The 26,229-nt window shown below is 44.9% G+C and overlaps 1 protein-coding gene across 2 annotated transcripts in view; it reads left to right on the forward strand.

Annotated features, from left to right (window-relative positions):
- Nucleotides 1-26,229, forward strand: part of VPS35L (VPS35 endosomal protein sorting factor like) — a 79,958-nt gene that overhangs the window by 51,107 nt on the left and 2,622 nt on the right. The window contains exons 19-29 of one of the 2 annotated variants that reach the window (XM_073647605.1): nucleotides 596-676; nucleotides 882-944; nucleotides 1,071-1,156; nucleotides 2,718-2,798; nucleotides 3,581-3,644; nucleotides 5,974-6,072; nucleotides 8,073-8,150; nucleotides 9,186-9,300; nucleotides 19,705-19,844; nucleotides 20,217-20,382; nucleotides 21,768-21,886. In XM_073647605.1, coding sequence (XP_073503706.1) covers nucleotides 596-676; nucleotides 882-944; nucleotides 1,071-1,156; nucleotides 2,718-2,798; nucleotides 3,581-3,644; nucleotides 5,974-6,072; nucleotides 8,073-8,150; nucleotides 9,186-9,300; nucleotides 19,705-19,844; nucleotides 20,217-20,382; nucleotides 21,768-21,886 — 1,092 coding nt within the window. Of the gene's footprint in view, nucleotides 1-595; nucleotides 677-881; nucleotides 945-1,070; nucleotides 1,157-2,717; nucleotides 2,799-3,580; nucleotides 3,645-5,973; nucleotides 6,073-8,072; nucleotides 8,151-9,185; nucleotides 9,301-15,011; nucleotides 15,431-19,704; nucleotides 19,845-20,216; nucleotides 20,383-21,767; nucleotides 21,887-26,229 lie in introns of those variants that run through there. The other variant, XM_073647606.1, reaches the window with a different exon arrangement.

The following is a 26,229-nucleotide window of genomic DNA, read 5'->3' on the forward strand; positions in this document are numbered from 1 at the left end:
TCAGGGGTGTTCCTATCTTAGTAAAAGCTAATTCAGATCTCTGAGATGAGACTGGCCACGGGTCTCCCAACCTAAGCTTGACAGGTGCATGTATTTCTATGAGGCTGTACCACTCTGGTCGGGAGAGCCGCTGGTCAGTTTGTACATTGTTGTCCGATCTCGGACGTCTGAATGAGCTTTTGTGGTGCATTGTTAGAATATGCCGTCACTCTGTGATCAGTGTGGGTCCAACTTTTGGGACCTCCTCCCCCCCCCCCCCACGAACATGAGAATGACCAGACCACCGTTAGTTTTTTTTCCCATGTAATATGATAAATGGGAGTTGAAGCAATATCTAATCCCTAACACCGGCTATGAGGTGGCGCTCCCTTGCATCGGCTGTGCGGCGACGCTCCCTTGCATCGGCTGTGCGGCGGTGCTCCCTTGCATTGGCTGTGCGGCGGTGCTCCCTTGCACCGGCTGTGCGGCGGCACTCCCTTGCATCGGCTGTGCGGTGGCGCTCCCCTGCATCGGCTGTGCGGTGGCGCTCCCTTGCACCGGCTGTGCAGCTTTTTTTGTTTTTTTTTTAATGTGTTTATACCTTTTGTGTTTGCAGAAGAGAGAGGTGAACACTATCCTGGCTGATGTTATTAAACACATGACCCCGGATCGCGCATTTGAAGAAGCCTATCCTCAGGTAATATTTGTAATACATTGGGTGCAGTAATTCCAGTTTTTGGTAAAGTTGTGTTAAATATGAACGGTATATATGCAAAAATATACTGATAAATGGTGGTCCTGAATCCCCCTCTGATAATTCAGATGGGGGTATTTGACAATGGGTCACATTCTAACATTGAATTGTTTGGTGTTGTCTTATTTGTGATGGCTTTGTCTTGCAGCTGCAGTCTGTGATGACCAAAGTGGTTGCACATTTTCATGACTTCTCCGTCCTCTTTTCTGTGGTGAGTTTCCCCTCCGTTGTAGACATATAGATCAACCTATACACTATAGTCCGTCATATTCTTCTTTTTTTTTTTTTTTTTTTTTTAATTAAAAGTTTTGTTAAAAGTCAAATATTTTGGTTTTAGGAGAAATTCCTGCCATTCATGGACATGTTCCAGAAAGAAAGTGTTAGAGTGGAGGTTTGCAAATGCATCATGGAGGCTTTTATCAAGTAAGCATTTTACACAGTAGGTTGGAGTCTAAGGGGTAACATTTTCCCATGTGGAGAGTGGCAAGCCAAGCCTGGCATGTCAGAGTGAGGAGACTTAAAAGCCATGCATGCTTCTCTGGGAAGTTAAATATGCACGCTATCAATAAAAATGTCAGCCCGGCACGCAAAAAAATAAGCCCTCACCCATCCCCAGATCCCGAATAATTGAGGCGCTACGGTTTGTTTTTTTTTTTTTTTTCACCACTTAAATAAAAAAGAACCTATACATGTTTAGTGTCCATGAACTCGTAATGACCTGGAGAATAATAATAGCTGGTCAGTTTTAGCATTTAGTGAACATGGTAAAAAAAAAAAAAAAAAAAAAAAACAACAATTGTGGAATTGCACTTTTTTTTTGCAATTTCACGGCACTTGGATTTTTTTTCCTTTTTTCCAGTACACGTTATGGTAAAACCAATGGTGGCGTTCAAAAGTACAAATCGTCCCGCAAAAAACAAGCCCTCACATGGCCATATTGACCAAAAAATTAAAAGGCTATGGCTCTGGGAAGAAGGGGAGCAAGAAATGAAAACGGAAAAAGGGCTGCTGCGTGAAGTGGTTAAAGGGGTTGTCAGCAGTCACTCTATGTGACTGAAGACTTGTGATCCTCACATCGCGCACTTATCCGCAAATATGTGACTTTCATACTTCCGACTACAGTCTGACTAGACGTGTGCAGCCTAGCTCAATACGCTGGCATTTGAGCGATGCTGCGCATGTCTAGTTGGCATGTGACTGCATGTATGAAAATCGCACACTTGTGGTCACGCTCCCGCTGCTTCGGCCACCAGGGAATCCTCACAGCTTTCAGTATTCACAAGTCTGCAGTTACATAGTGACTGCAGATTTGTAGCCTTTAAAGGAGTAGTCTCAAGAAAGGAAATTAGTCACTATTCTTGGATAGGCAATAACTTTCCGATCGCTGGGGTTTGGACATCTGGGAGACTGACCGATCTGAAAAAAATGTGTGAATGGAGCGATGCGCACTGCCGCTCCATTGATTCTCATGGGAGTGCCGAACTCAGCACTTGGCTATCTCCGGTGGTTCCATAGGGAGTAATTGGAGCGGAGGTGTGCATAGTTGACCACTGCTCTATTCATTCTGAAGAGCCCCGATTCTCTTGATCAGTGGGACCTCCAAGCGATTCTGAATGTATTTCCTATCCTGGGATAGGGAATAACTTCCTAATTTGAAAATATCCCTTTAAATTCACACTTCAAATTTTAATTGAAAACATTATCAGCGGACCCCTTGTACATGGTGCTTTTATGCCATGCGGACCACAGTGGTGAAGAACACTCTATACTAAGGGTAGGGGAGGGATAATTTTTAGACTGCATTGGACGTTATAAGAATATCAATGATTATAAGTGTGCACTACTGTGAGGCTGAAGGATAAAAGACGCTCACTTGTCATCCCTCGTATCTAGAATGAACCTGCATAAAAATATCATAGCACTAAATACGGCTAAGTTTCTCCGGTATAATACATATCTGTACAATTTTGTCTTTTGTCCATAGACATCAGCAGGAGGTGACCAAGGATCCGGTGATACTGAACGCTCTGCTTCATGTCTGTAAGACCATGCATGACTCTGTGAAGTAAGACTTTCCTTCCATTGCAGAATGTTTTGAGCTTCACTTCATTGATGACTATTATATTGTAAACCATTTGACACCCTTATAGGAAAAGAAACACTTAAAGGGATTGTCCATCTTTAATTTTTTTTAAGTCTATAGGCTTCTGGTATTGAAAATATGTCGCTCCACCGCCGCTTCTCCCAATCTTTGTTCATGTGATTGCCGTCACGTCGTCATCATGTGGCTGCTGCCGTCAATCACAATGATTGAAGGTTTGGGCTTCTGGACTGCAAAAAGTCACTTAACGCCCAAATATTCTACCTGCTTCATGCGTTCTGTGGTTTTAGCTACAGAAAAGCTATGACAATAATAAAAAACATATGTATTTTATATATGGTTCCCCAATTCTATGTCATTATTTATTAAAGGGGTTGTCCAGTTAAATGAAGTTGGACAGGTGATAAGTTGCTGACAGGTGGGTGTCTCATCAGGGGACCTGCACCGATTGGAAGATCAGGCAATTTTTAAAATGACGTGGCAGATTGGATGCATGACCACCACTCCATCCATTCTCTGTGCGGCTTCCGGATAAAGCCGAGCGCAGCACTCAGCAGCCCCATAGAGAATGAATGGAGCGGCGGTCCAGTCTTTGAGCTGCCCCTCCATTCTTATAGTGAGCAAAGTGCCCTGTTCTGCCGATCAGTGCAGATCCTACCGGTTGGACCTCCTCCCATCAATCATGTATATCTTGTTTCCACCAGAGAGCCATCTTTAAGTATGGACTTACAGTTCTCTCTTTGCAGTGCTCTGACCCTGGATGATGAGAGGAGGATGCTGGCTCAGCTCATCAATGGATTCATCAGAATGGTAGGCAGATTCCTTCTTCCCATCATGTAAATGGACGACTAATGCTTTCCTATAGCTTTTTATTATCTGATTGCCAGATAGAAGAAATCACAGATTTTTTTGCCAAGTGCATTTATATTTTTGAAAACCCATTTCTGGTTCTAGAAAGATTTTATCTTCTCTAATAGCGTAAGATGTTTTTTTTTCCCCTGTGTCTGAAAGACAACCTCTGTATAGTTTGGAAGCCTGCAGCTGATCACTACTGGTTTGGCTTTTATACCCTTGGTGATCCTGTTATTGAGGGGGTAAGCTACATTTAGTAACTCATATGCAAATTGCCAATTGAGGACGAGAACTCTAGCGCCACCTATTGGAAGTAGCAATCCTAAAAGTCAACATCGACCCTTTAACGAGCCTTGCAATATGACTTAGTATAAAAGCCAAATCAGAATCTCAATTTGCAGACTCCGTGTTTTGTGGTATTACCCCTCATCGGTGCAAAGTATGAGATCTGATTTGGCTAGGTGAGAGGCTCTGGACTGAGGTTTAAGGGGTAATTTTTCTCCTTGTGGAGAGCAACATGCTGGCCCTGGCATGCCAATGTAAGGAGATTTATTTGCTGTGCAATGTTCCTCTGGGAAATTAGATATGCAAATTGCCTCTTCAGAGAGGAAGAGGACTAGAACTCTATAGCGTCACCTTTTGGAAGCAGCAATCTTACAAGTCAATATCGACCCTTTAACGTGCCATGCCATATGACTTAGGATAAAAGCCAAATCAGGATCTCAATTTGCAGATACAGTGTTTCGGGGTATTGTCCCTCATGAGTGCAAAGTATGAGATGTGATTTGGCTGGGTGAGAGGCTTAAGACTGGGATGTAAGAGGTAACGTTACTCCTTATGGAGCATGCATGACCTATATTATTCTCCTCACTCTGACATGGCAGGCCTGGCTTGTCCCTCTCCACAAGGAGAAACGTTACCCCTTCTATCCCAGTCCAGAGCCTCTCTCCTAGCCAAATCAGATATCATACTTTGCACTTACCCCGAAACACTGAGTCTGCAAATTGAGATTCTGATTTGGCTTTTATCCTAAGTCATGTGGCAACTAGGCTTGTTAAAGGGTCGATAGTGACTTGTAGGATCGCTGCTTCCAACAGGTGGCGCTAGATTTCTAGTCCTCCTCTCTGAAGAGGCAATTTGCATATTTACTTTCCCGGAGGAGCATTTCATGGCCTATAGAAGTCTCCTCACTCTGACATGCCAGGCCTGGCTTTTCACTCTCCTCAAGGAGAAACGCTACCCCTTAGATTTTAGTAATACATGGCAGCTATGCAAATGCATGGCCCTCCATTTAATGCTTGCAGAGGCTGATTCAGCAAGACCACTAGCAAACAGATGTTTTTTCTTAAGTATATGACCAGCTATACATTTCCCCTGCAGAGCATAGACAGTACAAGTACAGCAGAGCAGGAGGTGCAGATGAAATATTCAATATAATGCATTTCAGCATTGTGTCAGTAGGTGGCGCTGTGTTTTACTATACAAGTTCCGATGCCTAATTATGATTTTCTATTGTCTTAAAGTAGTAACCCGGGACTTATGGGAAATTAGTGACCACCAATACAATGGGGATACGGAGACCATATCAGCTTTGATTAAGACGTTCTTACAATATTTACTGAGTGACTAAACTTTAATTTTTATTTTAATAATTTTGTCCAGCATAGAAAGTCATGACGCTTTGCAAATCACTTTATTAGACGATTTGTCTTCATTGCTGTACAAAAAGGCATATAAGTGGCTTCTAAAACCCTGATTTCTTTTTTCCCCAGTCTATTTGCCTGCCGTCAGCTGCATTGACATAAGAACGTAGTCACGTGGAGTACAGATGATGGCAGTGATGGGTCAGCACCTGAGTGTTCTGCTGATCACAATACTCTCCTGAAGCAGCTTATCCCCACAGTTAGTGAGACCCCTGTGCTGAGCTGACACTTTCACTGCCATCATCTGTACTCCAAATGAATATATTCTGATATCAGTGCAGCTGATGGCAGGGGCATAGACTGTGGGAAAGCTGGGGTTTGGAAGATGCTAGCAAGCTATTTTTTTTACAGGAATTAAAAAATAATAATAATAAAATAAATTAATTAAGTGATTTTCAAAGTTTCGTAACTTTCCATGCTGGAGAAAAGTATTAAAGAAAATAAAAAAAAGTTTAGTTACTCTTTTAAATAATGCCGGCTGCAGAAATCCAGTCTGCTCCCTTGTAGAAATTCTGTACCGTCAGAGTTGTCATAGGTGTTTGAGTTACACCAGACCTGGCACTGACTTTCTGTGTAATTCTCAGGTCTCCTTTGGGCGTGACTTTGAACAACAGCTCAGTTTCTATGTGGAGGCGAGAGCGCTGTTCTGCAATCTGGAGCCGGTTCTTGTCCAGCTAATCCATGTGAGTTGTGTCCGGGAGGACACATAGCTCTCCGTGTATGTCACACATTACTGATCACTCCTGAGGATCGCGTGCAGCGCTCTTATCATACTGCTGCTAGCTTTGCCTTTCAGCCATGTATACTATACTACACCTCCATTTATCTCCATATCATCATTTTGGCTCTCTCGGTACTCTCTTTTGCTCTTTCGCTCGCGCTCTCTGTCTGTTGCTCGCTCGCGCTCTCTGTCTGTTGCTCGCTCGCGCTCTCTGTCTGTTGCTCGCTCGCGCTCTCTGTCTGTTGCTCGCTCGCGCTCTCTGTCTGTTGCTCGCTCGCGCTCTCTGTCTGTTGCTCGCTCGCGCTCTCTGTCTGTTGCTCGCTCGCGCTCTCTGTCTGTTGCTCGCTCGCGCTCTCTGTTGCTCGCTCGTGCTCTCTGTTGCTCGCTCTCTCTCTCTGTTGCTCGCTCTCTCTCTGTTGCTCGCTCTCTCTCTCTGTTGCTCGCTCGCTCTCTCTGTTGCTCGCTCGCTCTCTCTGTTGCTCGCTCGCTGTCTGTCGCGCTCGCTCTCTGTCGCGCTCGCTCTGTCGCGCTCGCTCTCTGTCGCGCTCGCTCTCTGTCGCGCTCGCTCTCTGTCGCGCTCGCTCTCTGTCGCGCTCGCTCTCTGTTGCTCGCCAGATTTCTGTCGCTCGCCCGCTCTCGTTGTTGCTTGCTCGCTCTCTCTGTTGCTTGCTCGCTCTCTCTGTTGCTCGCTCGCTCTCTCTGTTGCTCGCTCGCTCTCTGTCGCGCTCGCTCTCTGTCGCGCTCGCTCTCTGTCGCGCTCGCTCTCTGTTGCTCGCCAGATTTCTGTCGCTCGCCCGCTCTCGTTGTTGCTTGCTCTCTCTCGCTTTCTTGCGCTCTGTCGCTTTCTTGCGCTCTGTCGTTTTCTTGCGCTCTGTCGCTTTCTTGCGCTCTGTCGCTTTCTTGCGCTCTGTCGCTTTCTTGCTTTCTGTCGCTCTCTTGCTTTCTCTCGCGCTCTCTTGCTTTCTTGCTCTCTGTCGCTCTCTCGAGCTCTCTTGCTTTCTCTCGAGCTCTCTTGCTTTCTCTCGAGCTCTCTTGCTTTCTCTCGAGCTCTCCCGCTTTCTCTCGCGCTCTCCCGCTTTCTCTCGCGCTCTCCCGCTTTCTCTCGCGTTCTCCCGCTTTCTCTCGCGCTCTCCCGCTTTCTCTCGCTCTCTCCCTTCTTTCTCCCTTTCTCTCCCGCTTTCTCCCCCTCTCTCTCACTCTGTCGCTCGCCTGCTCTCGTTGTTGCTTGCTCTTTCTCGCTTGTTTTCTCTCACTTTCTTGCTCTTTTGCTTTCTTGCTCTCTCTGTTGCACTCTCTTACTTTACCTCGCGCTCTCCCGCTTTACCTCGCTCTCTCCCGCTTTACCTCGCGCTCTCCCGCTTTACCTCGCGCTCTCCCGCTTTACCTCGTGCTCTCCCGCTTTACCTCGCTCTCTCCCGCTTTACCTCGCTCTCTCCCGCTTTACCTCGCTCTCTCCCGCTTTACCTCGCTCTCTCCCGCTTTACCTCGCGCTCTCCCGCTTTACCTCGCTCTCTCCCGCTTTACCTCGCGCTCTCCCGCTTTACCTCGCTCTCTCCCGCTTTACCTCGCTCTCTCCCGCTTTACCTCGCTCTCTCCCGCTTTACCTCGCTCTCTCCCGCTTTACCTCGCTCTCTCCCGCTTTACCTCGCGCTCTCCCGCTTTATCTTGCGCTCTCCCGCTTTATCTTGCGCTCTCTCTCGTCACTGTGGACCCTACAAGCCCAACAACCTACATAATAGAAATGGGCTACTCTAGCCTCGTAGTTATATCAAACTCAATATATTTTATTAATGCAATCTGCCATATATAGTTGTTCTGTATCAGCAGACGGTGAGAGTGGAGAAAGTCACATCTTGAAAGCATTATAGAAGATGCTCTATTTCTTGGCTAAGATTTCAGCAGATCAGAAATGACGCTAATAAATAAGATCTGCATTTAATAGTCACTTTATTGTTTCTTTAGAGCGTCAACCATTTGGCCATGGAAACCAAGAAGGTGATGAAAGGGAATCATTCAAGGAAGACTGCCTCGTTTGTCAGGGTAGGTGTGATGTCACTGCCCCCCATAATTATATATCAACATCGTTAAAGTGTTCACACTATTTGTAAATAAGTTCTTTAACTATTAAAGGGGTTGTCCACTACTGTATAAACGAATCTAATAGGGGTTTTTTCTGGTTCCAGAAAACCCCATCCCCTGCCGCAGTTTGTATTAAAAAAAAAAAAAAAAAAAAAAAAAAAGCTGGACTTTGCTCACCCTCCCCAGGTCCAACACACTCTGCAGATACACCCGGTGTCTGTTATTATTTGCAACGCAGACGTCGACAGCGCTGCTGCCAATCAGTAACTGTGCAGCTGGTGCCGTCCATTCGGTCAGAACCACTGAGCTCATTTATAGACTGCAGCTGTCGACATGATGTCACCACATCAGACAATAAAGGACACTAAGTGCAGTGGTGTAGACTCAGCACTAGACCCGAGGAGGATGAGGAAAGCACGGGTTGTTTGTTTTTTAAAACAAACTGCAGCAAGGGAACATTTACTGTATTTTTGGAAACCATAAACCCCTTTTATGCATCCGGGACATGTAAGAAAACAAAAAAATATCTAATTTACCTCCCAGACCAGTACAATTTCTCTGCTCTGACTTCTGCTAGGACAGAATGTACAGGCTGCAGACAATCAGTGGCTGATGATTCATTGCCACAGTCACGTGACACCTGCCCCTCCAGATGTCAGGGACACAATATGGAGTGCAGATGGGTAACGCCGGATCGGGAGGTGAATATAGGTGTTTTTCTCTTCTTTTCTCCTCCCGTTGTCCTGGGCCCTTTAATACTAACTTATTTAATAGTGGACAATTCCTTTAAATCACTATTAAAATAAAATATTTACCATGAAATTCTGGAGGAAGAAATTTGGATGTATCTGTGTATACTTGATTTTTTTAAATTTTTTAAAACAGATAATTTTAATTAGGAAAAGTATTTTATTTTCCATAACTGTAAAGTTATACAACCAATTCCGTGCACTATGAAAACTATCTTACAAGACTTATGTTCCTTGTTTGTTCCAGGCTTGCGTTGCCTTCTGCTTCATCACCATTCCTTCCCTTACCAGCATCTTCACCCGACTGAACCTGTACCTGCATTCTGGCCAAGTGGCTCTTGCAAACCAATGTCTTTCCCAAGGTGAGTTCAAGACAGCTGCGGTCCAACAAGGGTTTATTCCCATCTTCATAAACTGGTATTGTTGGATAGAGCTTGCCAATACAAGCAATTTTGCAATTTACTGCTTATTAAAATTTTCAGCCGTTCTTCAGTTATCAACACTTTTCTTGTGTTTACAGCTTGTTGCCTTGGAGACCGACCACCACTGTTAGAGAGCAAAATATGCTCAGTGCTTACAAGCTACTCTTTATTGAGCTTGTAAGCACTGTTTTGAAGCAGGCACTTTTAGTTTATTACAGACTGAACCGTATATATGTTTATATATTATTATTATATATGATATAGGGGATAATCTTCTATTTCCTATTGTTTGCAAAAAAAAAACCCTCAGTTCTGTGTATGTTAGGCTCTATTCACATGTCCACTAGTTATTTCTATTTTTGGATCAGTGTAAAAACGGAGATAAAACGTTCCAGTGCAGGATCCATTCGTTTTAATGGGGATGCAAGTGTCATAAAATGTCTTCTGTTCTCCTAATTTCCAATTATTATTTGTTTTTTTATAGCGGGCCAACCAGTATACAGTATAATGGGCCCACACAGTCCTCCAAACAGAATAATGGGCCCCACATAGTCCTCCATACAGAATAATGGCCCCGCATAGTCCTCCATATAGAATAATGGCCCCACATAGTCCTCTATACAGTATAATGGGCCCGCATAGTCCACCATACAGTATAATGGGCACCACATAGTCCTCCATACAGTATAAAGGCACCACATAGTCCTCCATACAGTATAATGGGCACCACATAGTCCTACATACAGTATAATGGGCCCCACATAGTCCTCCATACAGAATAATGGCCTCACATAGTCCTTCATACAGAATAATGGCCCCACATAGTGCTCCATACAGAATAATGGCCTCACATAGTCCTCCATACAGTATAATGGGCCCACGTAGTCCTCCATACAGTATAAAGGCACCACATAGTCCCCCATACAGAATAATGGGCCCCACATAGTGCTCCATACAGAATAATGGGCCCCACATAGTCCTCCATACAGAATAATGGGCCCCACATAGTCCTCCATACAGTATAATGGGCCACATAGTCCTCCATACAGAATAATGGGCCCCACATAGTCCTCCATACAGAATAATGGGCCCCACATAGTCCTCCATACAGAATAATGGGCCCACATAGTCCTCCATACAGAATAATGGGCCACATAGTCCTCCATACAGAATAATGGGTTCACATAGTCCTCCATACAGAATAATGGCCCCACATAGTGCTCCATACAGAATAATGGGCCCCATATAGTCCTCCATACAGAATAATGGGCCCCGCATAGTCCTCCATACAGAATAATGGGCCCCGCATAGTCCTCTATACAGAATAATGGGCCCCACATAGTCCTCCATACAGAATAATGGGCCCCACATAGTCCTCCATACAGTATAATCGGCACAACATAGTCCTCCATACAGAATAATGGGCCCCACATAGTTCTCCATACAGAATAATGGGCCCCACATATTCCTCCATACAGTATAATGGGCACCACATAGTCCTCCATACAGAATAATGGGCCCCACATAGTCCTCCATACAGTATAATGGGCACCACATAGTCCTCCATACAGAATAATGGGCACCACATAGTCCTCCATACAGAATAATGGGCCCCACATAGCCCTCCATACAGTATAATGGGCCCCACATAGCCCTCCATACAGTATAATGGGCCCCACATAGTCCTCCATACTGAATAATGGGCCCCACATAGTCCTCCATACTGAATAATGGGCCCCGTATAGTCCTCCATACTGAATAATGGGCCCCGTATAGTCCTCCATACAGAATAATGGGCCCCGTATAGTCCTCCATACAGAATAATGGGCCCCGCATAGTCCTCCATACAGAATAATGGGCCCCGCATAGTCCTCCATACAGAATAATGGGCCCCGCATAGTCCTCCATACAGAATAAAAGCCTCACATAGGGGTGGTGGTTCTGGTATCGTGGGCCAAATATCATCACCCTGTGGACCAGATTTGGCTCACGAACCAGAGTTTGACATGTATGATCTAGATCAAAAAAGTTCTGCAGAACTTGTTTGGCCAAAAATAGGGATGGCAAAAAGATTTGTTATTTTAACATTGAAGTCTATGGAAAAGGATCGTAAAGAATGACCATCTGGTAAAGGATCTGTTTTTAAGAACTGCGCATGCCCAGAGCAGTAGAGGTGCTCAGAGACATGAAATGAATCACATACAAAATAGAAACCAAAGTGTCCATTTTTAACCACTTCCAGACTGCCCATAGACTTATTTAACATCTGGGAAGTCCACATTCTACTCTGAAGTGACGTTCTGAAAGGTGACTGGATAGTAGAGCAGTTGCACGCGACCGTGTAGCTGTGGGAGTGGGGAGCCGGCTGTGAGACACAGCTGAGCTCCCCATAGAGAAGGTTTATTACTGTCACTGCCTTATAGATCGCTGTATACGCAGCTCTAAACGAGCGCTTCGGTATACAGTATATATGACCCAGTGGTCATAAACATTGGGTGTAGGGAGGGAGCAGGAGATGCTAGATCTTAGGACACCCAGACAGCTCTGCTGTGCAGCTAGAAGGCTGAATTTTCACTGTAACTGGGGCTAATATACCAGCCCCAGTTACAGGGAGAATCAGGTAAAAGAAAAGTATTTAATTGTTGAAATGCCCCCCTCTCAAAGGTTTTGTTTAGGACCATATTGGGGGGCACAATATGTGAAATAAATGAATACAGATTAAAAAATAAACTTTTCCGATATATAAAAATAATTTTTACAGAAATAGGAACAAATTTTTAAATCCATTTCAGCTGTGGGTTGCGGTCATTAAAATTTTTTTAAAAACAGACTCATATTTCCTTTCTTATTCCACTGATCTCACCCAATATTGTAAAAAAAAAAAAAATTATCCCTGAGTATCATGAAAGAAAGAGGCAAAAATTATTTTACTGTCTCTGAATTTTTAGAGTCGTTAAAAGCGCATGTACTATAAAAGCCGAAAATGTCCTTAATCAGGAATGGAGGAAAATGGGGTCGGTCCTGAACTGATTAAATTGAGCGTTTTTTTTTTCTTTTGAAGATGGATCCGTACAAAAACAGAAATTTTGGTTTCCATTTTGCATCCGTAACAGATCTGTTTTGTGTATTTGGATCCGTTACAAACGGATGACAGCTGGATGTGTGAACGGCGCCTTAAATGTAACCTGTATTCCTCTGCGATGTTTTCTCTAGGTTATGGGGCCCCAGTAATTTCAGAACCACGATCTCTGGCCTGATGCTCGGAGTTTTATTAGCTCCGCAGCTGATGAATACTGATATCCAATATATATGAAGTTGGGAAAGTAGGAAAAGTTTTCTCTCACTTTCTACAAACTTCCTATAATAATAGCGGTGAGGATTTATCAAATATCGTTAATCCCAAAATTGCCGTTATTATATAAATAGCTGTGAGCGGAGCCGCTGGGATTATTTCTGACTCCCGTGGGTCACTGGTGGATTTTGCTCTCCACACCCCAGTAGGTTCCAGCTGCCGGTATAAATGAGCTGACGCAGGAAGCTGACTCTGGGTTTTGGAAGTCCACCACTATAGCAGGTTTCTTTGTTTTGGACCTGATACTATGGACGGCCCCGGACAAAAGAATTTACAGCCGAGCAATTTTCTTAACCGAAGCAAAAAAAACCCCCTGCAAAATCAGATATTAAGTGTTTATTAAGTGCAGCGTCACACTGTGTGCTGTCGCTTCCGGCTGTGCACCGTTTATTCTCCTGGCCATTCAGTGTTAATTCTAATATTTTATTCCTATGGAGCCGGTATTTATAAGGATGCAATCTATGTATTGGGGATTACAGAAGCAAACAAGCATTTATAGTGGACAGAATAGTCCTGGCTCATTCATATCTGGATTTATCTGCGGATTTTCACTCTGATTTCACCCTTTGCAATTACATAGGGTGAAATCTGCAGCAAATCCACAAGAAATCTGCATGTAACAGATGCAAATCGAAAGATTTGTACAAGTGAAGGTATAAATATACGTATCACTAGGATAGGCCTAGACTGTAGGATCCGCTGAAATGTGATCTCCGGGACCAGGTTCAATCCTGAGAATGACTGGGCTGCAGTGCTGGTTTAGTGCTACATCCACTACCTTTTAAGACAGCATATATATATATATATATATATATATAAGTCATGGCCGAAAGTGTTGACAGCCTTGAAATTGTTCCGGAAAATGAATTATTTCTCGCAGAAAATTCTTGCAATTACACGTTTTGTTATACACGTGTTTATTTCCTTTGTGTGTATTGGAACAACACAAAAACTGAGAAAAAAGGGCAAATTGGGCATAATTTCACACAAAGCACCAAAAATGGTCCGGACAAAGTTGGTGGCACCCTCAACTTAATATTTGGTCGCACACCCTTTGGAATAAATAACTGCAATTAATCGCTTCCTATAACCATCAGCAAGCTTCTTATACTTCTCAACTGGAATTTTGGACCAAACTGCTCCCGGTCTCTCATATTTGGAGGTGCCTTCTCCCAACAGCAATTTTAACATCTCTCCACAGGTGTTCAATGGATCCGGAAAGGAAGATAAAGAATTAGATCCAGACTCATTGCTGCCACTTCAGAACTCTTCAGCGCTTTGTTTCAATCTATTTCTGGGTGCTTCTTGGAGTATGTTTGGGGTCATTGTCCTGCTGGAAGACACATGACCTAGTACGCAAACCCAGCTTTTTGACACTGAGCACTGCATTGCGACTCAACATCCTTTAATTATCTTCAGATTTCATGATGCCTTGCACCCAGTGCCAGAACCAGCAAAGCAACCCTAAAATATATCTGAACCTCCACTATAATTGACTGTAGGTACTGTGTTCTTTTCTTTGTAGGCCTCATTCTGTTTTCAGTAAACATTAGAATGATGTGCTTTACCAAAAAGCTCTATCTTGGTCTCATCTGTCCACAAGACGCTTTCCCAGAAGGATTTTGGCTTACATATAGTTTGGCAAACTGCAGTCTAGCTTTTTTTATGTCTGCCATAGCGTTGCATTTCATTTAAATGTTGTCAGATAGTTCGCACTGACACTGATGCACCCTGAACCTACAGGACAGCTTGAATTTTTTTGGAACTTGAATTTGGGCTGCTTATCCACTATCCGGACTATCATACATTGCCACCTTTCATCAATTTTTTTAATTCGTGATAAATTGCTAACAGTATCACCAGCACAGCACTTCTACACCATCACACCTTCCTCTCCATGCTTCACGTTGGGCACCACACATGTAGAAACCATCTGCTCTCCTTGTATCTCACAAAGACATGCAGTTAGTTGATATTAAAAATCTCACAATTTGACTCATCAGGCCATAATACAGATTTCCAGTGATCTAATGTCCAGTTCTTGTGTTGCTTAGCCCAAAAAAGTCTCTTCTTGCTTTCGGTCCTCAGTAGTAGCTTCTTTTCTGCAGTTTGACCTTAAAGGCCTGCTTCATGTGTTCTCCTCTAGACTGTTGATGTTGAGATGTTTCTGCTACTTGATGTCTGCACATCATTTATGAAGGCTGTTATCTGAGATGCTGTCAATTTTCAGTTTCTGAAGCTGGTGACTCTGATGAACTTATCTTCTGCAGCAGAGGTAATTCTTTATCTTCCTTTGCAGGAGTCGTCATCAGAGCCAGTTTCCTCATAGCGATTGATGGATGTCATAATTGCACTTGAGGGTACCTTGAAGGTTCTAGCAATTGTCTGGATAGACTGACCTTCATGTCTTAAAGTAATGATGGACTGTCATTATGGACCTGTGTACGAACACACCTGATGGTTGCAAACACTTTTTGAATGCCGATGATTTCACAAATGAACTCTTGATGAGGAATACCTGCCCATTAATTCCAGATGATACCTAATGAAGTAGCATGAGAGAATGCCAAGGGGGTGTAACAATGTCATCAGTGTAAACGGAGGGGACGGGACTCTGAGGCATCTAAGGCTTAATACAAATTCTGCTTTGTTTGACACATCTTTTACTCCTTGTTTCCATATGTGTTCTTTCATCGTTTTGCTGCCTTAAGTCTGAATTTACAATGTGCACATTCCAATAAGAACAAGGAAAGCAATTGTGTGAACAGGGGTGTCAAAACTTTCTCCCAGTTTTGTATACATACAGTACAGACCAAAAGTTTGGACACACATTCTCATTTAAAGATTTTTCTGTATTTTCATGACTATGAAAATTGTACATTCACACTGAAGGCATCAAAACTATGAATTAACACATGTGGAATTATATACTTAACAAAAAAGTGTTAAACAACTGAAAATATGTCTTATATTCTAGGTTCCTCAAAGTAGCCACCTTTTGCTTTGATGACTGCTTTGCACACTCTTGGCATTCTCTTGATGAGCTTCAAGAGGTAGTCACCGGAAATGGTCTTCTAACAATCTTGAAGGAGTTCCCAGAGATGCTTAGCACTTGTTGGCCCTTTTGCCTTCACTCTGCGGTCCAGCTCACCCCAAACCATCTCAATTGGGTTCAGGTCTGGTGACTGTGGAGGCCAGGTCATCTGGCGTAGCACCGCATCACTCTCCTTCTTGGTCAGATGGCCCTTACACAGCCTGGAGGTGTGTTCGGGGTCATTGTCCTGTTGAAAAATAAATGATGGTCCAACTAAGCGCAAACCGGATGGAATAGCATGCTGCTGCAAGATGCTGTGGTAGCCATGCTGGTTCAGTATGCCTTCAATTTTGAATAAATCCCCAACAGTGTCACCAGCAAAGCACCCCCACACCATCACACCTCCTCTTCCATGCTTCACGGTGGGAACCAGGCATGTAGAGTCCATCCGTTCACCTTTTATGCGTCGCACAAAGACACGGTGGTTGGAACCAAAGATCTCAAATTTGGACTCATCAGACCAAAGCACAGATTTCCACTGCTCTAATGTCCCTTCCTTGTGTTCTTTAGCCCAAACAAGTCTATTCTGATTGTTGCCTGTCCTTAGCAGTGGTTTCCTAGCAGCTATTTTACCATGAAGGCCTGCTGCACAAAGTCTACTCTTAACAGTTGTTGTAGAGATGTGTCTGCTGCTAGAACTCTGTGTGGCATTGACCTGGTCTCTAATCTGAGCTGCTGTTAACCTGCAATTTCTGAGGCTGGTGACTCGGATAAACTTATGCTCAGAAGCAGAGGTGACTCTTGGTCTTCCTTTCCTGGGGGGGTGGTCATGTGAGCCAGTTTCTTTGTAGCACTTGATGGTTTTTGCAACTGCACTTGGGGACACTTTCAAAGTTTTCCCAGTTTTTCACACTGACTGACCTTTATTTCTTAAAGTAATGATGGCCACTCGTTTTTCTTTACTTAGCTGTTTTTTTCTTGCCATAATATAAATTCTAACAGTCTATTCAGTAGGACTATAAGCTGTGTTTCCACCAGACTTCTGCACAACACAATTGATGGTCCCAACCCCATTTATAAGGCAAGAAATCCCACTTATTAAACCTGACAGGGCACACCTGTGAAGTGAAAACCATTTCCGGTAACTACCTCTTGAAGCTCATCAAGAGAATGCCAAGAGTGTGCAAAGCAGTCATCAAAGCAAAAGGTGGCTACTTTGAAGAACCTAGAATATAAGACATATTTTCAGTTGTTTCACACTTTTTTGTTAAGTATATAATTCCACATGTGTTTAATTCATAGTTTTGATGCCTTCAGTGTGAATGTACAATTTTCAAAGTCACGAAAATACAGAAAAATCTAAAAATGAGAAGGTGTGTCCAAACTTTTGGTCTGTACTGTATGTATATATACATCGCACCTGTACTACTGTTGTTGCTGAGTCCTTGTTCTTACATATGTTCGCGCCTCATAGATCAACGTTATTAATGACTGGCACTATATTGCTTCCATAAAGCTTTTTACATTTTTCTGGATGACTACCCGAGCAGTCAGCGGTAGAGAAGCCGGGCTTACTCCTGCCCATCTGATATCTAATGATGTGTGACCTGAGCAGCGACATGCACCACGGATTTCAGGAAAGATTTTAATCTAATGATTTTCTGTGGGAGGAATGAATACTAATCGCCACTTTCTCCTGGCCATAGCTGCCAATCACCGTGATGCCAGCAGCAGGACCTCAATAATCAGCTCTTATTTGGGAAATGTGGGAACTGGACAGAAGTTTTATTAATAAATCTTAAAAAAAGAAAAAAAGTGCATTATTGAAAAAACAGTTAGCTGAGCTAACTGAGTGGCTGCAGCGCTTTTGAGATGTCAGCACTGCAGACAATAACAGACACTGGGAGCAGTGGTGGAGACTAAGTGCTGGACCTGGGAAGGTTGAGAAAAGAACTGCAGCCGGTGGAGAGGTGTTTAACGGAACCGAAAAATCCATCTGTGACAATATCGGTGATGTGCCTAAAATATGTATTGGACCCACCATTGGGGGCACAAGCCCAAACTTCAATAATTACCGTTTTGCATATCATACCGCACATGCATAAAGTCCTGTGTATGTCCATAATTACATATGGATAGTAGAAAATCCAGCTCAGCCAAAAGACAATTAAAGGGGTTTCCCCACTGATTGTACTTAGCACCGAACCACAGGAGACCCCCAGCGATCACAAGAACATTTTTGTGCTGTAAAATATTAATGGCCACAGAACGAGTCTGGTTCATCACATGCGATTACTGGCTGGACTGCAGAAACCGCTGGCAGATCAGTGGCCAGTGACCTCTATGATGAACATTTGCTTTCAGGAATGTTGATACCCCGCTGATATCCCCATACTAAGAGGCCCAATGATGGGCCAAATCAGCTCCGCAGCCCCCAAAATGTTAAATATCTACTTCTGGGAATAGTCCTTGGCAAAAAGTATGCAATGTCTTCTCCTGGACCACTGAATGTATAATCTGGCTACAAGTCAGGATTCTAGCAGAGTTTTCTTACAATTCATCCGCGCTGTACAATTGTCACCCAATTGTCCTAGAAACTAATATACCTAAATGGGGTTTCCGGTCTCTAGGAATAACACTTAAAGGGGTTGTCTGGGCATATGATATTGATGACTTCTTCTCAAATTAGGGCATTAAAGAGGTTGTCCGCTACTATTTCAATATCTGATCTTCCGGGGTCTGACACCTGGCACCCCGCCGATCAGCTGTTATTGGTGGTGGCCAACAGCCTGAAGCACTAACTTGCAGAGCTGCTCCGTCTTCTGATAGTGGCCGCGGCAGGGTACTACACACGCGCCTCCTATTCAAATCTGTAGGAGGCGGATGTTCAGTACCCTGCCGCGGCCACTATCAGAAGACACCCAGCTCCGTGAGTATTTCCGGCTGGAGGCCGCTGACACCGATAACAGTTGATCGGTGAGGGTCGGACTCTGACCAATCAGATATTGATGACCAATCCTAAGGATAGGTCATCAATGAAAAAGTAGTGGACAACTTAATTAATATCAGATCAGCATTGGTCTGACATCTGATAACCCTACCGATCAGCTGATATTCGCTCTGGGCACTGACAGTAAGCTCTTCTTCTCTTAAATAGTTGTTCTGCAGTACCCAGCAGCGGCCACTACACATTGTACAGAGCTGGACTGTTCAGCTCCATTTATAGTTTACAACCAGCCACCAACGGGCTTGTAACAGCTGATTGGTGCAGGTGACGGACCACCACTTGCCCCTTATTGATGATTCAACCTAAGGGCGCAGTCAGACGACTGTATAAAGCGGACAGAGATCGGAACGTAGTGCACGGACTGGCCGGCGGCTCTTTTGACCCAAGCTTGACAGCTTCATGTATTTCTATGCAGATCTCACTCTTTGGTCGGGACAGCTGCCGGCCAGTCCGAGCATTGCGTTCCGATCTCTGTCCGATTTATATAGACATCTGACTGCACCCTAAGGATAGATCATCAATGTTCCATGCCCGGACCACTCTTTTAATGATAATTGAATAATTAAATGTTCTGCAGCTTTATAATAATTCATGTGTTTCTGAAATCAAAATATCTCTTTTAAGAAAGAGCTTTAAAAACTTGAAACATATGTTCTTACTCTCCCAAAATATCAGGGAGGTTATTGGGGGAAGAAGGAATTTGTGGAAATGTTGGCAAATCTCCTGGGCACTGCTGAAACTTCTTTGAAAGCAATATCTCCAGGAGCTCTAGGATTCTTCCTCATTGGATGGAGCCTTGACGTTGCAATTTCAGGGAGCAGAAATCGGGGGTCTGATGAGTGGGTGGGCTTTAAACGTTGCGTGGCTGTGGGGGGAAAGAAGGAGGTTCCTTAGCATCTGTGGGTAAATCTATCAGTATTATTCCCTACATCTTTTTGTCTCCGTCTGCAGCTGATGCCTTCTTCAGAGCTGCCGTCAGCCTTGTCCCGGAGGTGCCGAAGACCATTAATATAGACGGGAAGATGCGATCTTCAGAGACCTTTCTCCTCGAGTTCCTCAGCAACTTCTTCTCCACTTTGCTGGTTGTTCCTGTGAGTATCACTTCTGTCTTGCTGGTTGAGAGCTAGCAGCTGCGCCCGGTACCGAGTCCTTGAATACCGCCTTTAATGCACTTTGTGTTGTCACTTTTAGGCTCCCCTCACGCACTATTTTTTCATGTTTTTTTTTTGTAGTTTGTAAAACAATGCCAATGTAGTTGGTTTTTGGGAGGCATTTTTTTTTACAATTATTTAGATATTTTCCACGTTTTGTGCCTGAGGGTAAACCCATGAAAGAAACCTCCACACCTAGACCATGATGCGTGTTGAAAAAAGAAAAGGAAAAACCCACCAAAAGTGAGGAAAAATGTCCCAAAAATGCATTTTTTATTTTCCTATTGAATAACGCGACTGTTACATCTGCAGGACCACCCAGAACAAGGCGTCCTCTTCCTGGTCCGGGGTCTTTTAAATGTGATTGAAGATTACACGTGGGAGGACAACAGTGATGACAAAGTCCGAATCTACACCAGCGTCCTGCACTTACTGGCTGCCTTAAGTCAAGAGAGCTATCTCTATCATATAGACAAAGGTGAGCTGGTCTTAAAGGAGTTGTCCACGGTTATGCCAAGCCCTTCTTAAAATATTATATGCCCCCTTGTAAGATAAAAACATCTTATACTTTCATTCCGTACAGGCACCTTTCCAGCAATGTCTGCACCGAGTCTGCCAGGGCTTGCGTGACATTATTGTGCCACGTGAGCACAGCGGCCATTCAGTGGCTGTTAATGAGCTCTTGCACCCTCACTTCAATCAGATGAACCAAGGACATCTGGGAGAGGTGTGAGCACTGTGTGTAGTCCATTAGCAGCCACTGATTGGCTACAGGGCTCAAGGAAGACTCAGCACTGAGCTGTCTTCTGTCCCTGGGGCTCTCTACAAAGGCTAACTGGAAGTGGCAGTGAGTAGCCTAACCATTCTTTTAACACTCCCTATCCCTTTAATTCCAAAAGACAACCATGTTTCCGGGTTTTATTGTCATGTAAACCCTGCTGATGATTAATATTGCTCCAGGGGGAAGAAGAAGAAGATGCCCTTCAGTTTAGTACAACTTTGGGAGTAGGGGACTGTCCAAAGGATGCAAACTTTTTGTGTGGACTTTTATGTTTAGAAGTCTAAAATTTTAACAATTGATTGCATTGCTGAGCGGACATGTAACCCTTCCATTTTTTGGGGTTGTCTCTTTACACACGTCCTACAAATAGACTCCCTGCCTGCCAATGTGCCTTCGCTGATTGGGGTTCCCTCTTTTCACAATTTATATTTTGTGTAAGAATAAGGTCACCCCCAAAGGTTCCCCGGCTGCACGTGTAGAGTATGTGGATGGCACATGTCGGCTGGGAGGCCCTGGTTAGCATTCAGTAATGCTCCGAGCTTGTGGCGCTGTCTCAGTGCCAGTTCTTGAACTTGGCAGTGCCCACCAGCAGCTGTTGCTTAAGGTTGGCGCGTCTCCGAGGAACCCAAAATAAACTCCTTTGTAGCTGGCTTATCCTGCCGAAACCTAACATCGAATTGGTGGTCTCTGCTAATCCACACCGCAACTTCGCTTAGGAAGAGATTGAGCTCAACTGGAAAATCCAGTGATAACCAACCAAAGGTAATGTGCGCCAACATGGCGCTGTGCACCAAAACCCTCACCTTTTAGGGTCATTGAGACTCAGTTTTCCTGATGCAGAGTTCCAATTACCTTACATAGATATCATCTATAAGGAGGAGATTACTGCATACAGGGTTATTATTGTGTTCAATGTGTGATCAGTATGCAGTGAGCTCTTTGGCTCCCTCTATTGGTGACTACAGGCAGCCAGAATGTTACATTATAGGTAGACAGTTGTATTGAAGCATCAGCGCTTATGCTGCCTACAGAAGGCAGACATACTTGTATCATGACAATACGATCCTTTGTCTTATCTTTAGTTGATTCCAATGATAATCTTTATGGCGGAGATACAAAATTTTTGACGGAGATCAACAAACTGTGCGACACTCTCATTGGGCAGATTTTAGAGCACCTGAAAGCTCTTGGGAAAGAAAAGGTAAGTCCTATTTTAATATTTCAGAAACCAGTAATATGCGTTGATTGCTCACTTCAGATGTCGCTCTGTACCCTAACATGATAGATGACGATATAAAAGTGTAAAAGGTATTTTAGTACTTTACATTGCAGGGGAAGTAAATATTGTACCTGCTTATACAATCGCAATGATAAAAGTGCAGTTAAAGTTTGTGACATCTATGAGAAAATGGTTGAAGATCAAAGCACGTTAGTATAGACTTGTCCATAGCAGAGGTCAAAATCCTATAACTTCACCTTCAGCCGAGTCTTCTAAGGCTTGATGGATATTTGGTTGCACAATGTTTTGGAACAATGGCAACCTCCAAATGTTTTGTAGGAGCTTCTTGCATAGGACTGCTGTTAGTTTCTTGCACTACACTTATGTCAAGCTGTTGAATCTCTGTTGGTGTTAAAGGGATTGTCTAGCGAAATAAAAAGTTCTTCAGCGGTGGCAGATGAAAATCGCTGCATGCATTCAGCCAGGTATATTTTACTTGGAACGCTCATGCTTTTCAAAGAAAGTGCACTTTAAAGGGGTTGTCTGGCCTTAAACTACACATAGTGGCAGCAGACTTGTGAATCCTCACATTGCGCACTACGCATTTTGAGGATTGTCCGTTGACGGTGCTGGTTGTGTAATCATGAGTATGCAATTTGCATACATGCGGTCACATGCTGACTAGAAGTGCGTGGCCTCGCTCAGTGCAAGTGAATTGAGCGAGGCCGGTCATCTCTAGTCGGAATATGGCTGGAAGTATGCAAACCGCATTCTTGTGGTCACATGATCACCCGCTCCCAGCACTGGAGAACCCTCACAGCACGCAGTGCGTGCTCTGTGAGGATACACAAGTCTGCATTCACTCAAAGTAACTGCAGACTTGTAGGCCAAAGCCGGACAGCCCCATTGCTGCCTAGGTCCACCTTCAGTGGTGGCTGCAACGTAGGTCCACCTTCAGTGGTGGGTGCAGCGTAGGTCCACCTTCAGTGGTGGGTGCAGCGTAGGTCCACCTTCAGTGGTGGCTGCAGCGTAGGTCCACCTTCAGTGGTGGCTGCAGCGTAGGTCCACCTTCAGTGGCGGCTGCAGCGTAGGTCCACCTTCAGTGGCGGCTGCAGCGTAGGTCCACCTTCAGTGGCGGCTGCAGCGTAGGTCCACCTTCAGTGGCGGCTGCAGCGTAGGTCCACCTTCAGTGGCGGCTGCAGCGTAGGTCCACCTTCAGTGGCGGCTGCAGCGTAGGTCCACCTTCAGTGGCGGCTGCAGCGTAGGTCCACCTTCAGTGGCGGCTGCAGCGTAGGTCCACCTTCAGTGGCGGCTGCAGCGTAAGTCCACCTTCAGTGGGGGGCTGCAGCGTAGGTCCACCTTCAGTGGCAGCTGCAGCGTAGGTCCACCTTCAGTGGCGGCTGCAGCGTAAGTCCACCTTCAGTGGCGGCTGCAGCGTAGGTCCACCTTCAGTGGGGGGCTGCAGCGTAGATCCACCTTCAGTGGGGGGCTGCAGCGTAGGTCCACCTTCAGTGGGGGCTGCAGCGTAGGTCCACCTTCAGTGGCGGCTGCAGCGTAGGTTCACCTTCAGTGGGGGCTGCAGAGTAGGTCCACCTTCGGCAGTGGTCGCACATGCTCAGTAGATTTCCATTAAAGATCTGGCCAAGGACTAGAGTTGTCCGGCTTCTCCCCACACTGATGTAGGTGAATGACAGGTCTCTCCCATGTGTGTACATAGGGTGCAACCTGTCAATCACCTGGAGTGGCCCTGAGAAAACCCGACCAGTGGCAGCCCTGGACTAGTCATGATTTTTAAAGTATATTTTCTCTAAAATGCCGGAACATTTCTGAGAGCAATGTGTGATTGCAGCCAGGCCCTCTGCCCACAGTTTGGGCAGCATTAACCAGATGACAGGTTCCCTTTAAACATAATAATATACTTTAATTTTATAAACTTTAATTCCTGCCTGATAGTCTAAAAAGTGAAGTAATGATGTAGCAGCTCAGTATATATAACAGTCTGATATAACTGTATAAGACACATCTAGGAATCTCCTCCTCCTAGATAAAACCTTATAGTGATGGGAGTGGTGATCAGAAGTATTCAATCCCCAAATTATTTCAGCATTTACCATTATTATGTGAATCCAGGTTCATCTTTCCACCCTGGTATCACTTGATTAAGTGGATATGATGGTAGTAAGATAAAATGTGACATAATCGGGATACACCCATATAGGAATTACCCCGCAGGGACCCCCTGACATCTCACATGGTGTCATTGGGTCACCTCTAGTCCCTTCTCTACATCTGGGCTGGTTTATTACATCTCTACACTACAGCCTGCGCTGTACAAGAGCTCTGACAATGCAGCTGTGATTCCAGCCCATGACCTAATCGTGTAATGAGAAACAGCTTGTCCCGTGCTGCCGCAGGGGGGATGAACTGTGAATGATCTCCCCGCTTACACAATCCGGCATCTCCCACTCCTCATTAGAAGCTCATTACTCACGTCCTCTCTCAGGTCTCATCATAAGTTACACACACTGACAGAGAGCCACTGCCATCCTTCAGGGGATGGACAAGTCCCGCCAAAATAGAAAGGAAACTTTATATTAAAGGGGTTGTCTTAAAAGTAGTGTTGAAAACTCAATAGAATAGAAGTGTATTTGCTATGTGCAGCCATTGGCATGAGGTTTTCTGTATATGCATCCCATGTTCATCTGCTGTTTCTCCTAGGTTGCAGCATAGGTCCACCTCCAGAGGTGGTTGCAGAGTAGGTCCACCTCCAGAGGTGGTTGCAGAGTCGGTCCACCTTCAGAGGTGGTTGCAGCATAGGTCCACCTTTAGGGGTGGTTGCAGAGTCGGTCCACCTCCAGTGGTGGTTTCAGAGTCGGTCCACCTCCAGTGGTGGTTTCAGAGTCGGTCCACCTCCAGTGGTGGTTTCAGAGTCGGTCCACCTCCAGTGGTGGTTTCAGAGTCGGTCCACCTCCAGTGGTGGTTTCAGAGTCGGTCCACCTCCAGTGGTGGTTTCAGAGTCGGTCCACCTCCAGTGGTGGTTGCAGAGTCGGTCCACCTCCAGTGGTGGTTGCAGAGTCGGTCCACCTCCAGTGGTGGTTGCAGAGTCGGTCCACCTCCAGTGGTGGTTGCAGAGTCGGTCCACCTCCAGTGGTGGTTGCAGAGTCGGTCCACCTCCAGGGGTGGTTGCAGAGTCGGTCCATCTCCAGTGGTGGTTGCAGAGTCGGTCCACCTTTAGTCGTGGTTGCAGAGTAGGTCCACCTCCAGTGGTGGTTGCAGACTAGGTCCACCTCCAGTGGTGGTTGCAGACTAGGTCCACCTCCAGTGGTGGTTGCAGACTAGGTCCACCTCCAGTGGTGGTTGCAGACTAGGTCCACCTCCAGTGGTGGTTGCAAATGCTCAGTAACTTTCCTGTTCTGTCTTTGCTCATACGGAGTAGTGATCTCACAGGTAAGAGGTTGATATTATGTGGTAGGAGAATTACCTCATGTGACGTGAGGAGAAGAGATAACTACATAGATAACACTACATGGGCAAAAGTATTGGGGCACCTCCATATTACACCTATAGGAGCTTTTATGACCTACCATTATAAATCCATAGTCAATCTGAAGCATTAAGATTACCCTTCACTGGAATTAAGGAGCCGAGGTGAAACCCTAAAAAACAACCCCATAGCGTTATCCTCCCCCACCAAACTTTACAGTCGGCACAAAGCAGTCAGGCGGGTAACGTTCTCCTGGTATTAGCCGAACCCAGACTTGTCCATCAGATGCCAGATAGAGAAGTGTGATCCATCACTGCACAAAACACTTTTCCACTGCTCCAGAGTCCAGTGGTGGCGGCTTTACACCACTCCATCCGACGATCAGCATTGTGCTTGGTGATGTAAGGCTGCATGCAGCTGCTCAGCCAGGGAAACTCATGTCGTGAAGCTCCTGGCACAGTTTTTTTGCTGATATTAATGTCAGTGTGAGTTTGGACTCTGCAGTTATGGAGTCAGCAGAGTGTTGGTGACTTTTCTGCCCTCTGCTCCTCGGCACTCGATGACCCCGCTCTGTAACTTTACGTGGTCTCTACTTCGTGGCTGAGTTGCTGCGTTTTTTCCACTTTCCAATAATATCACCCACATGTGATGGGGGAAGATTTAGGAGGAAAGAAATGTCATGATCTGACTTATTACCCCGATGGCCGCTATAAGTCTGTGTGCCCACTATGCGTTTTTAAGCGTTTTCGCAGCGCCAATTCCGCAGCAAAAACGCTTGTTAGTAGGTCTTTTATGTTCCCCAATGATAATCCGCATGTGCTGTGCACATGCTGCGGAAAAT

This window comes from Phyllobates terribilis, unplaced genomic scaffold (genome assembly GCF_046119375.1).
Source record: "Phyllobates terribilis strain yellow unplaced genomic scaffold, ASM4611937v1 Scaffold_9__5_contigs__length_417890890, whole genome shotgun sequence".
Lineage (NCBI taxonomy): Eukaryota > Metazoa > Chordata > Amphibia > Anura > Dendrobatidae > Phyllobates > Phyllobates terribilis.